A 16427-nucleotide genomic window follows, 5' to 3' on the forward strand; every position below is an offset into this window, starting at 1 on the left:
TTGCAACAAGCGTAATGACCAAGCTCGACATGATCTGGAAAAATAAAAACCTTGGAATGAAGTCAAAAATACAACTGCTCCGCACCATCATAATAGCAACTCTTCTATATGGTGCAGAATCCTGGACCCTAACAAAAGCTATGGGGGGAAAAATACAAGCCTTTGAACTTAAAGCATATAGAGGAATGCTGCCAATCCCATACACAGTGCATGTCACCAACATTGAAGTGCTGAACAGAGTTAAGGAAGCTATTGGTCACCATGATAGTTTACTGACAATAGTAAAAAAAAAAAAAAGGGGGGGGGGTTAAACTTGTTTGGGCACGTTTGCCGAACAGAAAGGACACTTGCAAAGGACATCCTGCAAGGCCTGGTAGAAAGGACTAGCAAGAGAGGGAGACCGAGAAAAATCTGGGTAAACAACATCGGAGAATGGCTACAGATGAGCTTATTGGAGGCAGGGAGAGCTGCGATGGATAGGGAACAGTGGAAGGGACTGGTTGAGGCATCAGCTGTGCTCCTAAGACCTCCATAGGTTACAGAACTGATGATGATGAAGTAATATAGTATATAATTTATATAACAGATAATAGCTAAACACATAGCATACATTTTTAGTATCCATCCATCCATTATCCGGACTGCTTAGCCTGCTGTCAGGGTCGCGGGGATGCTGGAGCCTATCCCAGCAGTCATTGGGTGGCAGGTGGGGAGACACCCTGGATAGGCTGCCAGGCCATCACAGGCCCGACACACACACATACAAACACACACACACACACACACACACACACACACACACACACACACACACACACACACACACACTCACACACACACACATTCACACCTATGGGCAATTTAAAAAAAAATGTTTATAGTTTTCCCCTTATCCCACCCGATTAACCCAATGGCATATGGCTGGAACTCTTGTCGAATAACTTCCCTGGCTCACGTTTCCACGGGAAGAAGATAGTTGTAACACCAGCTTCCTTCAAACTCGTGTCAGCTGCTCTCGCTATTTTACACGCTGAAGCCTCGCACGGATTACATTACCTTCAGGCTTGCGAAAGAGACGTAGGGAGAATGCTTTCGGTTGCTTGGCTGCAGGCACCCGGATGGGCCAGCTGGGTTGGTGGAGAACGACGAGTCCCCGAACACTACACTGATCTACACCCACTGTCCCTCGGGTAAGGGTGGTGTAATGAATGCCTTACCCGTGGACGCTCTGGCCGTGACCGGACCTAGGGGCAATTTAGTACTGCCAGTTCACCTGACCTACATGTCATACTTACCTCCATTTATTATTTATTTATTTATTATTCTATTCTTTTGACTTGTGTCGGTTTTTGCCCTTCACCTGGTCCTCGTGTGAGTCTGCATGCGGGGCCACATGGGGGTGACGGTGTGCATCTCTTGCCCATGTACTAATCTGTCTGTTGTCTCTGACATGGTGATGATTGCCGCTTGTCTGTGAGTTTTTGTATGTCTGGGTAGACTGTAAGAACTGAATTGCCCTTCTGGAATAAATAAAGTTGTTTGACTCTGAACCTGTATTCCATTTATTTCTTTCATTTTTCATTTTTATTGCTTTTTATTTTTTTTAATTTTTTTTTGTTGAGTGATATATATGTAAGTACTAGAAGGACACTTGGCCAATAAAGTTGATTCTGATTACACAGGCTTGCCTATAGCCCTAAACTGTCACCTCTTATTCTTCTTCCTCTCTGTCTGTCGGCCTGCTCTCTCTCTCTCTCTCTCTCTCTCTCTCTCTCTCTCTCTCTCTCTCTCTCTCTCTCTCTCTCTCTGATTCAGTTGATGATAATACCGATGAATATGAGGAACCAGAGTTGTTTTGCCCCAGTCTCCATCCAGTGAACACACCAGACACAGTAAGTGTTTGTGTTGGTCGACCAGGACGGTTTCTTTTCCTGCCTAATTCTACAACTCCTTTATCTGTGCTTCCTGGAGGCAGTGAATGACACCTGTCTCGTTCAATAGGATATGTTCCTGCCAATACCCGTGGTGTCAAGGAGACATTACTCTTTATGCAGTGATGATGAGCTTTTGGACGATGATGAGTCAGTCACCAACCAGTGAGTCACATTTGGACACATGCACAGAAACCCACAAACGCTAGTGTGTACTCAAACCCACAAACGCTAGTGTGTACTCACACAAACTAACAAGATAACAGCGTTTTGTTTTCCACCTTGAAAGCCACATTTACTTAGTTGCTTTTTCACACTACTCTCACCTCACGCTCTCTTTTACTTGGAATTGCACAAGCTGATTCATGAACAACATTATTTAGCCTGTGTTTGCCCTCCTAAAGCAACACCGACGCTGTGTTTTGATCTTCAGAGTAGCATTTACATATATATTATCAAAAAGCAAGAGGAAATGTCCCAACTAGCAATGATGGAATACGTCTTTTGTTTTTTTGAGAGGATCACACTATTCCCCCCAGTTCCCCCTCCCCAACCCCAACCAACCAGAGGAGGTGCTAATGCAGGACACATACCCACATCCGGCTTCCCACCCACAGACACGGCCAATTGTGTCTGTAGGGATGCCTGACCAAGCCGGAGGTAACACAGGGATTTGAACCGCCGATCCCCGTGTTGGTAGGCAATTAAATAGACTGCTACACCACCCGGATGCCCCGATGGAATGCATCTTTGACCAGTGATTTGTCTTGTCAGAGACTCACTGTTGTATGAAGGCAGATACTGCTCATACACAGTGCAAGGAGTGGGCTTCCTCAGTCTCTTGTAAGCTTAAAAATGAACAGGGGAAGTGATCAGCAACAAATCATAACTCCTTTCCATGCCATTATCATTCATCATATTACTTGTGCACCAGTGAAAATTTGGTCGAATCTCGATTTGAATGGAAACACCAGTTCATGCCATTTTTAAGTTCTTTTTCACAAGGCAAATAATATTGATCTAAATTGAAATGCCCACTCTTTGCTGTCAAGTTTTATTGATCACTATCTTGCCCTCCAAGAATTGGTAAAGGGTGACGTTTCTCACTTTTCACTTTGCCTTAATCATTGAATCAATTGCAACTGTCACTACCATCAGGAAGCCACTTCCCCCAGATCTTATGAGGCACAGTATGTGGTCTGGAACAGTTTAATGTTAAAGCTTTCACTCCTACGCGCCCTTTATCGACTTATTAATAGACTCTTTGCCATCACCACAAGCTATGTTTGCATGCAGCTGAAGAGTTTATCGATGTGACTCTTTTGATCAAAAACTAATGAGATTGAAACTTGATAATGACGTAAGACTTCATGCCTATTTGAGTCTATCAGTGTAACTGTCTTTTCCATTTTAGTTTGATAGAGACAATCAAGTTCAGCCTGTATGCAGGCTGAAACTTGATTGCGTATGCAATGACACCATGCAGTAACGTGAATACATTTTTTTATACTGTTCAGCTGGTTTCTGTTGTTTTCCAGCACCCATATGCATCATTGTTTAGTATTTCATTTCAAACTTGCGACACTGATATAGCTGCTTTTTTAGTATTTAGTAGTATATAACTTATGCTGTAGTTATGCCACTGTTACTATATTTATTATGTATATAGATGTTAATGATAATGTGTCTTACCAGTGCAATACTCGTAAATGTAAATACTGTATATCAGAGATCCACTAAACTTATTAGACAGTATCTCTTACATATATAGATACTTACTTACTTGCTTTTATCTACTATTTACACACTGTTTCGAAGAATCCAATCCAAGGGGCGTCCAGGTAGCATAGTGGTCTATTCCGTTGCCTTCCAACACGGGGATCTGCAGTTGGAAACCCCGTGTTACCTCCAGCTTGGTCAGGCGTTGCTACAGACACAATTGGGTGTGTCTGTGGGTGGGAAGCCGGATGTGGGTATGTGTCCTGGTCGCTGCACTAGCGCCTCCTCTGGTCAGTCGGGGCACTTGTTCGGCGGGGAGAGGGAACTGGGGGAAATAGCGTGATCCTTCCACGCGCTACGTCCCCCTGATGAAACTCCTCACTGTCAGATGAAAAGAAGCGGCTGGCGACTCCACATGTATCGGAGGGGGCATGTGGTAGTCTGCAGCCCTCCCTGGATCAGCAGAGGGGGTGGAGCAGCGACCGGGAAGGCTTGGGAGAGTGGAATAATTGGCCAAGTACAATTGACAATTTGGGAGAAAAAGAGGGAAAAATCCCCCCCCCCCAAAAAAGAAGAATCCAACCCAGTTTGTTCAGTCAAATCCCGATTTTACCCCTAAATTGTGTATGATTTTGGTTTTCTTTCTGCGGGTCACAGTCGTGACTCGTGGCAGGACTATGGGATCAGTGAACTGCAAAGCAGCGTCTGCCTGCCAGGCACCGGTAGACTGGCTCAGTCCACCAAAGATGATGATTGCCATCAATGTTCAGTCATCAAGATGGGCTGGCTGGATAAGAACCCGCCACAGGGGTAGGTATTGAAAAGAACACACACACACACACACACACACACACACACACACACCCCTCTACAGGCCTTGATAACAAAGGTTCGCTGTGTCATAGAGGTACACATCTCCAAAGCAGCATGTTGACTGTGTCCGTGTGGCTACACAACACAACAGGGCTAATTGGTCAAGCTCCGGTAATGTAAAATCAACACACGAAACCAAAACAGTGACTGGGACAAAGGAGCTGGCACAATATACAGACTGACAAAACACAGAATGAAACATAAAATGGCAGGATGCAGAACCAAATAAAATAGTGGATTTACAGCCAAGGTTTTGGTGCTCATTCTGTTATTTTGTTTATTTCCTTATTTCTGTTACCTTAGTTGTTCAACTGTGTTATTAGTTTAGGAAATGTGATACTGCCTTTGTTGTGTTAGACATACAGTAGGTTGTGGTCGTGATAACATTTGTGGTTGTGTTTTATGCATGCAGGGCCCTTTATTACCAGAGAAGATGGGTGAAACTAGACGTTGACTACTTAAGATACTTTGACAATGAGAAGGTAATGACCCAGCTTCTTTCATGAACATCTCCCCACCTGATGGTATTAATAAAAAGGAATAAATAAACTGCTTCTTGGCTCCTGTGTGTGCATTGTCGCCTCCTGACTAGATCTTTGCTTGTGTTGTATTAACTCTCAGATGTACGTTGCTTTGGATAAAAGCGTCTGCTAAACGAAATTGTGACATTGTAATAAATGAAATTGTAACATTGTAATAAATGAAATTGTAACATTGTGATAAATCAAATTGTAACATTGTAATGGTTCATACATAGAGCCAATACTACCTTCGCTAACAACCACACTCACTCACTCACTGACATGCATTACATTTGTATGTATTTAACCGAATTGGTTGTATGTGTGTGTTTGGGTTTGTTGGCTGTTTCCAGGAGGTGTATTCTAAGAGGATCATCTCAACGGCCTTCATCACTAATGTGACGAGTGTGGGAGAGCTGAAGTTTGAGGTGGTCACACACAATCGCACCTTTCTCTTCAGGGCAGAGAATGAAGGTCAGTCTGTTTATCTGTCTGGTATGGGTAGATTGTGGAACTGAATTGTGCTTCTGGGATGAATAAAGTTGTCTGAAACTGAATCTGAATCTGTCTTGTGAGCATGTATACCACAGCACACTTGGCTGTGTTTGTGTGGGGGTGGTACTTTTGTACATCTGTGCTTGAATAAGTATGCATGTGCCTTTTGTGCTTAGATGCACGTACATGTGTGGAAAGGTCAGGTTTTTGTGTGATAATGTTGGCTGATACATGTGTGGGTATTTTTGTGCACATATCCAGCTGAAAGAAATGACTGGGTGACAGTGCTGCTGGACAGCACCAAGGGGCGACGGCAAACCAGCTTTCTACCAGGTTCACCTTTGACCCCAGAGTATCAGGGTTATTTGGAGCTGAGAGGGTTACGCTCCAAACTCTACACTGTGGTTGTTGCAGATAAGGTCTTCCTCTACAAGACATTAGAGGTGGGGGCTGTGCGCTTGCATGTGTGTGTTTGTGTGTCTCGAAGTATATAATTTAATTCCCATTTTTTCTTTTGACCAATGGTTATCAGAAGTCAACCCAACTCTTTCAAATGTTGTAATTTTTTTATTGTTTTTCAGAAATGTCACAGAAATCATTGAATCAGATTTTCTTTTCACTGTGTTGAAAATCAGCAAAACTGAGTCTTTATAATTTATAGTTGAATAAGTAAAAATAAGTAACAGCAGTGAGTCTGACTGGATGCTTCTCCAAAACATGTTTCACCTTTTTTCTTTCTTTTTTTTGTCACTCATGTGGTTGGTATGGAATGGGAGCATTAATAAAATAAAAAATAAAAAACAAACAAACAAACAAACAAACAAACAAACAAACCCAGATTTAAATGAATGTTGAATTCAAAGTTGCCAGAGCCACTTATCCAGAACAACTGAGGGGCCCTTCTTTCGTTTTTCTGTAACCCAGCTCCGAGTATCAAAGAAGGTTGAATCAGTTCATCCGGATACAATGTTTATTGACAGATGCGTTTCATCACTCAACTGAGTGACATCTTCACTGCAGGTATCCCCACCCTTACAAACAATACAGTACAATACAGTGCCTAACGACCGAAACCAATGACAAGTTTCATATGCAAATATGGGTGTGACCATTGATCATGTGTACAATTCACAGAGGATTAGGGATTGTTTGCTATCACAGCATTGTAAGATGGCGACAGATGTATAACGACTGAAACCAACGACCAGTTTCATGATCAAATATGGGTGTGCCCATTAACTAGAGTTTTGATGGCCATGTGTACTATTCACGGAAGGTTGGGGAATAGTTGCAATCACAGCGTTGTAAGATGGCGACAGATGTACTCTTAGTGCCCCCTACCGGTTCAGGGATAGTCGTTCCCTCTTCACATAAATGGCCTCTTTGACTCCCCATTCAAACCAGCGTTCCTCCCTATCAAGGATGTGCACATCCTCATCCTTGCAAGAGTGGCCACTGGCCTGTAGATGGGTGTAGACTGACTGTAGACTATTCCCCAACCCTCTGTGAATAGTAAACATGGCCATCGAAACTCTAGTTCAGTATTTCCCAACTCAGTTCTCAAGGAACACATATCCTGCAGATTTTCATTGTAACCCTGCATAGGTAGCCCTGCTTGTACTTACTCAACCAATCATCTCACAGCACTTAATTATGCAAGGTGTGCAACAGCTGACATAATTCATTGCTGATTGGTTGAATAACTACAAACAGGTACCTATTCAGGGTTGCAAAGAAAATCTGCAGGATAGGTGTTCCTTGAGGACTGGGTTGGGAAACACTGCTCTAGTTAATGGGCACACCCATATTTGCATATGAAACTGGTTGTTGGTTTCAGTCGTTAGGCACTGTATTGTACTGTGTTGTTTATAAGGGGTGGGGATACCTGCAGTCAGTTTAGACTGAAGATGTCAGTTGAGTGATGAAACATATCTGTCAGTAAACGTTGTATCCAGATGAACTGATTCAACCTTCTTTGATGATCTTATCTGGATTATTGAGCATGCATCAAACCAGCTCTGAGTACTGATCCAGACTAAAGAATAACACTCATATAATGGCTGCTTTGTCTCCAGGACCACCGTATAGGACTGGGTATCACGTCTATTGAGATGAACGTGGGAAATGTTAAGGACACGGATCGACGGAGCTTTGATCTCACCACACCTTACCGTATATTCAGGTACGTACACGCACACAAATGTACACACCACACATCCTCTTGTGTGCACACGCATATACCTACTTGAGCCCACATTTGTTTTCTATTTAGAAGCATGAGCTGTAAACATACTGTACATATGTTGTAGATGCACACATATAAACCCAATATAGCACTTTTTTGGTCATTTTGATTAATTAAGGATGAGACAGCTTGGAGTGTGTGTGTGTGTGTGTGTGTTTGTGTGTGTGTTTTTTTTTCTGGTTGGTTGGGAGGGTTGCTCTATGAGGGCCTGAGAAAAAGTTTAGACCATTTTTCTGATCATAAACAATGGCGGAGTCGCACATAAATTGGAGACAAAAAGCACAGTAAAATATACGAGGGTATGTGTGGTGCAGCATCACATAACTTCTATGATGGCAAGGGGCGTCTGGGTAGTGTAGCGGTCTATTCCGTTGCCTACCAACACAGGGCTCGCCGGTTCGAATCCCCGTGTTACCTCCGGCTCAGTCGGGTGTCTCTACAGACACAATTGGCCGTGTGGTCCAGTGGGAAGCCGGATGTGGGTATGTATCCTGGTTGCTGCACTAACGGCTTCCTCTGGTCGGTCGGGATGCCTGTTCGGGGGGGGGGCTGGGGGGAATAGCGTGATCCTCCCATGTGCTACATCCCCCCTGGCGAAACTCCCCACTGTCAGGTGCAAAGAAGCGGCTGGCGACTCCACATGAATCGGAGGAGGCATGTGGTAGTCTGCAGCCCTCCCAGGCTTGGCAGAGGGGGTGGAGCAGCGACCGGGACGGCTCAGAAAATAGGGTAATTGGCCTAGTACAATTGGGAAGAAAAGGGGGGGGGGCTTCCACGATGACAGATTGCCAAGACTCTCGGACTGTACTCTATTACTAAGGATCGTGAGGATGACCCAAAAACGTCAGTGCTGGGTGAAAGCCCAAATCCCTATGCGAGTACAGACTGATGCTAGCTTGCCTAGCATCCAGTAGTCTGACATACACACTTACTTGGTCAGGGGGCCGAATGTGTTCATGACAGATTAGCGTAGGGCTCACAGATCCTTGACCGTGTACAGTTACGGTAGTTGGTGGTCACATCCAGGAGATGAGACACACAGATGTAGGTAAATTCTGCCCGCTATCCACCGACTCTCTTCTTCACCAGCAGCAAGGCTGCAAGTGAATCTCCACTGAAACTGTACATGCATGGCTCGAAAAGTCGTTTTCAAATATGGTCACAGAAAGTTGAATCGGTTAATCTGGACACAATCTTTATTGAGAGAAAGATTTCATCACATCCATTTATTTATTTAATGACTAACTGATCCAACTTTCTGTGATTTTCTTACTTGGATTATTGGGCATGCATAAAGACGTTTTCAAATATGCCTTTGTGACTCAGGGAGTTACAAAGTTCAAGTGAATCATAGTAATCATAACGCGTGAATTGTATAAAAATAGAATACGAGGCAGCCGTCCTTTGCACTTCTGTATTGGCAACACATTACACAACAGGTTGATATTATCGAGGCAAAAGTTATGATGTATTTGGTTAATTTGTTTCTAAAATGTATATTTTCCTAGATCATCTTGGCACGCCTCCAAGTGGCTCCCTGTGTACAGACCTGCATGCATACACATAGATCACATGACCTCAAACAAAGGCCCTTGGTCTAGTGGCTGACATCAAAAACGACTTCCCCTAGCACCTATTATACAAGCGTGGTCATGATTTGTGTTATAGGGAGTGGAATATTTTGCTCTGACACTCGGTGTTACCTCAGAAGTCAGAAAACTGGATTGAGGGCGTCCGGGTAGCATGGGGGGGGGGGGGGGGGGTTGTCTATTCCATTGCCTACCAACACGGAGATCACTGGATTGAATCCCCATGTTACCTCCAGCTTGGCTGGGCATCCCTACAGATACAATTGGTCGTGTCTGCGGGTGGAAAGCCGGATGTGGGTATGTGGCTGTACTAGCACCTTGTTTGCTCGGTTGGGGCACCTGTTCAGGGGGAGGGGGAACTAGCGTGATCCTCCCACGTGCTACGTCCCCCTGGCGAAACTCCTTACTGTCAGGTGAAAAGAAGCGGCTGGCGGCGACTCCACATGTATCGGAGGAGGCATGTGGTAGTCTGCAGCCCTCCTCAGATCGGCAGAGGGGGTGGAGCAGCGACTGGGACGGCTGGGAAGAGTGGGATAGTTGGCTGGATACAATTGGGGAGAAAAAGAGGGGAACCCCCCCCCCCCAAAAAAAAGAAAAAAAAGAAAACCGCGTTGATCTTCTGCTTATGGGAAACTAGGTCGTCCTCCCATGTTACAGAGGCCCTCACCATCAATCTGCCCCCCTAAGAGGGCTCAACAGGACACCACTACACAATGTGAAAACACCACTACACAATGTGAAAAGGCCACTGAGTGTTTGTGTGTCTGTGTGTTTGAAGAGAAACTGGAGAGATGTGCGTGTGTCTGTGTGTGTGTGTGTGTGTGTGTGTGTGGTCTTTTGGCTGATACTATCCACTGCCTGCAGTGAGGAGATCTCAGCTTGACAGAATGGGGAAAGTCTAAAAAGGCTTGTGTGTTTTTTTTTGAAGAGTTGCCAAGTGTGTATGTGTGTGTGCGCGCGCGTGTGTGCGCGCATGTGTGCTATGTGTGAGATAGAAAGAGAGTGAATTGTTTGTCTGAAGTATCTGTGTCTAGAAAAGGTTGAAAGTAGAGCTGAGGTGTGCGTTTGTGTGGGGAAGAGTGGAAGGGTCTGAGATGTATTTGTCTAAAAATGATTTAAGAAGTGTTATTTTGTGCCTTAAAGGAATGGAAAAAGCCCATGCACTGTGTGACGGCTAAGAAGAGGAAGGGTTCAGACATGGGGTTTTGCATCAAGCTGTTCTGATGCCACAAATTTGTGTGTGTGTGTGTGGGTGTGGGTGTGTGTTTGTGCACGCGCTCGCTCCATACATGTGGTTTTTTTTCACTGCATGGCTGCTGTTTTTAGCAAAAACGACAGCAGAATCGAGTCATCTTGCAACGTGCTCATGAGCATTTGTATGCACATGCGGACAGACATACACACTCTCACGCACACACACACAGACAGACAGTCACACGCTCTCAAACAACAGAGTCACACTCGGCGTCTCTCAGCATCCCCGCTCCGCGGTCGACGGGCTCCATCATGTCAGCGCTAACTCTCAACCGAGTTTGTGTCTCCATCCGCAGCTTCATTGCCGAGTCGGAGCAGCTGAAAGAACAGTGGGTGGAGGCCATGCGCAATGCCATAGGCGAGGCCTTGTCCAATAGCGAGGTGGCAGAGCGGATCTGGGCGGAGCCTAGCAACAGTTTCTGTGCCGACTGCGGAGCTGCCAAACCAGACTGGGCCGCCATCAACTTGTGTGTGGTGGTCTGCAAACGATGTGCAGGTGGGTGCGGGGGGGGGGGTAGTTGATGCATTTTTATTGTGTGTATATGTTTGTGATTTTTTTTACTTTTTAGATAAAGCTACTAAAATAATGAATGGTTCCTTATACTGTTAGATAAGTAGTACAGCTGCACATGGCATAGCTAGCTAACAGTATGCCGGCACGGTTTATTCCTGACTTGCTGAAAGGTCACTTGAAATACGAAGAGTCAAAGACATTTCCTCATGTTACACCGCCTTTCTCAAACATGGAGACGAGGGATATGTGATGACGGTGTTTCGCTTTAGCATTAGCGAATGAATGCCATGCATCCTCTTGACTTTTGTATTGTCACCCAATGTGTATGTATGCTACAGGACAGCACAGAGGACTCGGTCCAAGCATCTCCAAGGTTCGCAGTCTGAAGATGGACCGGAAAGTCTGGACAGAGGAACTCATACAGGTAGAGACCGCTTGTAGTTTTATTTGAATTTTGGAGAAACGTGAGTGGTTTGTGTCCTGGTAGGGAGATGTGTGTGCAGTAAAATGGTTTGATGTTTCAGATGCACTTCACTGGCATCGCTCTATAAGCAGACACTGAGCTAAAAGTGGACGCTGTGTAGCTTCTTCTTTGTCAAGGCTGGTGAATGTTTTCCAACATCCATATTTGGAAAAACAACATGAAGGTGGACCATTTGTAGAGGTTTTGATGGGCAGTAGAACCTACCCATACAGTCTTCATCCCCTCAGTCTGAAGCCTCTTCTCTGTCCTCCTCCCATCCTACCTGTGATGCAGGTGTTCTTGCTGCTGGGCAATGAGAGGGTCAACAGTTTCTGGGCGGCCAACATACCACCAAGCGAGGCTCTGATGCCCTCCAGCTGTAGCGAGGACAGACAGCGCTTCATCACCAACAAATACCGCCAGGGCAAATACAGGAAGTACCACCCTCTCTACGGCAACCAGAGCGAACTTGACAATGTAAGAAAAAATTGCTTTGTTTTTGTTGTCTTGGTTTTTAAATGCCATTCTCAGTTTTGTCCTGGATCCTGCCCATTATGTATACTTTCTGTACTGAAGATAGATTACTTTGACTCTGGAGTTTCGCAGGTTTTAATATCCTGTAAGAGTTGGTGAGAAATTTCACCAATAGTCTACACATTCTAGTATGTTCTGGTGGCCTATCTAGCCTTTTGAAGCTGTAACTGCTTTGGTGCAATCCATTTTGACAGAGAACTTGACGTTCTCTGCGGAGGACGCCTGTTCTACATTACCTACATGTACCAGTGCGCGTTCCCTCTCGGCTGGCGTCCGGAACAGAATCCGACATAAACTGTCCAAGATGAGACTCATTGCAGCACAGTGACTCTTAAATGTGTTGGCATTGTTAGACAATGGGAACACAAAAACCGCCAGTTACTTTAGGCTCTTGGTTGCTCATACATGTAAGTGTAACTGCCCCCGTTACATAAGGCTGAATGTTCGTCAGCCAAAACACAAAATCATTCATAATGTCTTCTAAGTTGACTCTCTGAGGGGTCATATTTGCGGTTTGAAATGCTGTGGGTGCAATAGCTGTGCAACTTTAGTACGGTAAGCAGGAAAGCTGCCCCTTCTTGCCCAAGTGGGGCGGAGGTTAGAAAACAAACATCTTAGCCCGTTTGTCTTGTAGTTCTTCCGCCATCCACTAACATCAGTGAATGAAGGACATGAGCTAGTTGTCTATAGCACACTACAGCGGTACAGACAATATTGATCATATTGTATACATTATCGAGATGCCACCGCTACAGTTAGTACGTGAAAAGAAGATTGAAAATCGGTGAAATCGCCCTTTAATTAGTTTTGGCCTTATTAAAAACAGATCGTCGTACGTGTAGAGTATATAGAGGAACTTTACAAAGAATTGGTGCCAAAGGATTTCTTGCCCCCTCACCCCCCCCCCCCCCGGCCATGGTAGTTTCATTCATTGTGTCTCCCCTGTTTTGTAACCCCCATACTGAGCATAATGCCCCCCTCCTCTCTGTGTTCCCATATTTCCCCTAGCCAGGGACACTGGCAGGGTGGACAGCCAGGACAGCTGTCTTTGGTTTATGGGGAAACTGAACAGCCATACATACACGAGTTAGAGCTCAGTTACGTAGGTGAGTCACCAGTAGGGCCTATAGTGACAGGATGTGGGAATAGTTAGAGTGAAAGGTTTCGTGTTCAGCCGTTTGTGCTCCAGCAGGACTGATGAACGTCTCAGTGTTTAACGGCCAGGCTGGAGCACTATGACGCTGCTTAACCTACTTAGCGCAAACGCACACACGTGTGTGTGTGTGTGTGTGTGTGTGTGTGTGTGTGTGTGTGTGTGTGTGTGTGAGAGAGAGAGAGAGAGAGAGAGAGAGAGAGAGAGAGAGCGAGAGAGTGACACATGCAGCACTGTGTGAGAGAGAGAGAGTGACTCACATTCAGCACTGTGTCAGAGAGAGAGAGAGAGAGAGAGAGAGAGAGAGAGAGAGAGAGAGAGAGAGAGAGAGAGAGAGAGAGAGAGAGAGAGAGAGAGTGACTCACATTCAGCACCTGACCGTGAATTCTAAGTTCCTCCCTCATGCAGTTAAACTTGCCATCTCTCTCATTGTGTGTGTCTGTGTGTATCAGTCACTTATTTAACGCTAGAACGACCGGGATTTCACCACTCCTACCTAAAACGACCATGGGCGGTCAAAATGACCGCCGGTTTTTAAACTCTATATTCTGTCAAGATAAATACCCAATTGTGATATTAATGCATTACATATGTTAGTATGTCTGTTATACAACTAACTGACACCAAAATTAATATTTGAACAACTAAAATACTATTTTTATATTCCAAAATCATTTTATTATCAGGGTTGGGCAGATGTGTTCCAAATTTTTATAAAGTATACATTAAAAGGAAAAGAGAAAAGGAAGCAATAACAATGACATTGAATAGTAATAGAATAAAATAAAATAAAACAGCCCTTCCCTCCCACCTCCACCCCCCCACCCCTTTGATTGTCCAGAGTAGTTTTAAGGCACAATATTTAGCAATAAATGAATAACAAGGAAAGCTGCAGCTATTTCCATGAAGTCAGTTGTAATTCTGTAATGTAATACTGTAATGTTGTAATACTGTTATGTTATAATACTATTTTTAAACAATTTAAACTTCAGAGAGATGTGGTAGAACTTGAATAGCAAAATTTAAAAAAGTGAAAATATTACTTGAAATGTAAAAAAAAAATAACTGAAAATAAATATTGACACAGTCCCAAACAGCGACCGGGACTTAAAAACTACTAGAACGACCATGGGCGGTCATTTTGACCACCACGGTTTTTAAACTCTATATTCTGTCAAGATAAATACCCAATTGAGATATTAATGCATTACATATGTTAGTATGTCTATTAAGAAACTAACTGACACCAACAATTAACATTTTAACAACTTTTAATACTATTTTTCAAACAATTTAAAATGGCCGCTGTCCAACGCCTGTAAAAACTGCAACGCCTTGGTGGAAGTCATGGTGCGTCTGAAACAGCATCTGTACTCAGACATGTTGAAATAATCAAAATCAAACTTAAGACTATTTCTCTGCACTGGAGAACCCTAGTTTTTTCTAGGACAGCACAATTAAGTTGGCGAAGGAAATGATGCGACCAGAACACGTCACAAATAGTGACAAGACGCGCACGATCGCGCACAAATTACGAGCGGTCATTTTGACCGGTCATGGTCATTTTAGGTAGATCTTATCATACGTTTTTTTTGTGCAATTGGTCTAAAACTGTTCATGTTGACTACTTTTATGAAATATAGTCTTATTGACCAGTTTTATGAAATATGGTCTTATTGACTAGTTTTATGAAATATAGTCTTATTGACCAGTTTTATGAAATATGGTCTTATTGGCTAGTTTTATGAAATATGGTCTTAGTGACCAGTTTTATGAAATATGGTCTTATTGACCAGTTTTATGAAATATGGTCTTATTGGCCAGTTTTATGAAATATGTTCTTATTGGCTAGTTTTATGAAATATGGTCTTATTGGCTAGTTTTATGAAATATGGTCTTATTGACTAGTTTTATGAAATATGGTCATGTTGACTATCATGTTGGCCCTGTGGTGGCCTGGCGGCCTGTCCAGGATGTCTCCTTGCCTGCCACCCAATGACTGCTGGGATAGGCTCCAGCATCCCCGCGACCCTGAGAGCAGGATAAGCGGTTTGGATAATGGATGGATGGTCTAAAACTAATTTTAATGCAAATATATGCAGTTTTAGGAGAATTCAAGGAGCGGCAGGTCTGTATCTTTTATTTTCTACAAAGTTATTGAACTTTGAAAATCCAAAACGGTCATAATGACCGCCTTGGTGTGCTGCATGAGACTGGAAATACAGGCACGTTTAGTGTTTAATATGTGCAACCACAAACTCTTTCTCTCTCTCTCTCTCTCTCTCTCTCTCTCTCTCTCTCTCTCTCTCTCTCTCTCTCTCTCTCTACACACACACACACACACACACACACACACACACATTTAATATGTTTCAGCCTTAAAATGGTCTTAGCTGGGCTGTTGATTGCCTTCCTCCATTTGGCTGTCATCCCTCATTTATTTCCCCTGAAGTCCTTGTTTATACTTTTCCCTTCAAAATGACATTCCAGTTCTCTCCAAATGAGAGATCGCTGCTGTTTCACCTGCATTTTTCTATTTCCCTGTGTTCCTGATCATTATCACAGATCCCGCCTTAACTACGTACACATTAAACCTGTTCCTTGTCTCTGCGTGTGTGTGTGCCTGCAGGGGATCAACCACAGTGTGTGTGTGTGTGTGTGTGTGTGTGTGTGTGTGTGTGTGTGTGTGTGTGTGTGTGTGTGTGTGTGTTAACCGCTTGCGTAAGTTTGTCACAGGCACAAAAAATACAGCAAGAAAGGGAGGGCATATTTTCATTAGACGTATGTTTATTTATGAGCTAATTTATTTCTTGAGTTTATTATTTTATTAATTTTTATTTATTTGTTATTTTTAATTTAATTTTTTAAAATTTTATTTATTTTCATATGAATAATTTATAATTTTTAATTTTAATTTATTAGTTTATTTTGTACATATTTATTTATTTATTATTTAAGCTTTATGAGCTTATTTATTTATTTATGAGTTTATGTATGAGTAGGAAACGGGCAGAACGAGTGACTTTTGGACACACATGGGTTTGTTTATATTTCCCTGCCCCCCCCCCCCCCACACACACACACACACACACAGTGGGCTTCTCCCTCTTTTTTTCCCCTCTCTTCTGATTTGACA

General features: G+C 43.6%; 1 protein-coding gene across 4 annotated transcripts in view; it reads left to right on the forward strand.

The window, feature by feature from the left end:
* LOC130115347 (arf-GAP with Rho-GAP domain, ANK repeat and PH domain-containing protein 1-like) overlaps nt 1-16427 on the forward strand; it is a 101430-nt gene that overhangs the window by 45462 nt on the left and 39541 nt on the right. For all 4 annotated transcript variants that reach the window (XR_008810485.1, XM_056282960.1, XM_056282962.1 and 1 more), the window contains 10 exons: nt 1816-1892; nt 2002-2096; nt 4308-4460; nt 4936-5005; nt 5398-5518; nt 5801-5982; nt 7615-7721; nt 10924-11123; nt 11480-11565; nt 11899-12081. Coding sequence is in view for 3 of the 4 variants with exons in the window: in XM_056282960.1 (XP_056138935.1) it covers nt 1816-1892; nt 2002-2096; nt 4308-4460; nt 4936-5005; nt 5398-5518; nt 5801-5982; nt 7615-7721; nt 10924-11123; nt 11480-11565; nt 11899-12081 (1274 nt within the window). In the remaining variant the exon portion in view is untranslated. The remainder of the gene's footprint in view (nt 1-1815; nt 1893-2001; nt 2097-4307; nt 4461-4935; nt 5006-5397; nt 5519-5800; nt 5983-7614; nt 7722-10923; nt 11124-11479; nt 11566-11898; nt 12082-16427) is intronic.

The sequence above is a fragment of the Lampris incognitus genome, chromosome 7 (assembly GCF_029633865.1).
Source record: "Lampris incognitus isolate fLamInc1 chromosome 7, fLamInc1.hap2, whole genome shotgun sequence".
Classification (NCBI taxonomy): domain Eukaryota; kingdom Metazoa; phylum Chordata; class Actinopteri; order Lampriformes; family Lampridae; genus Lampris; species Lampris incognitus.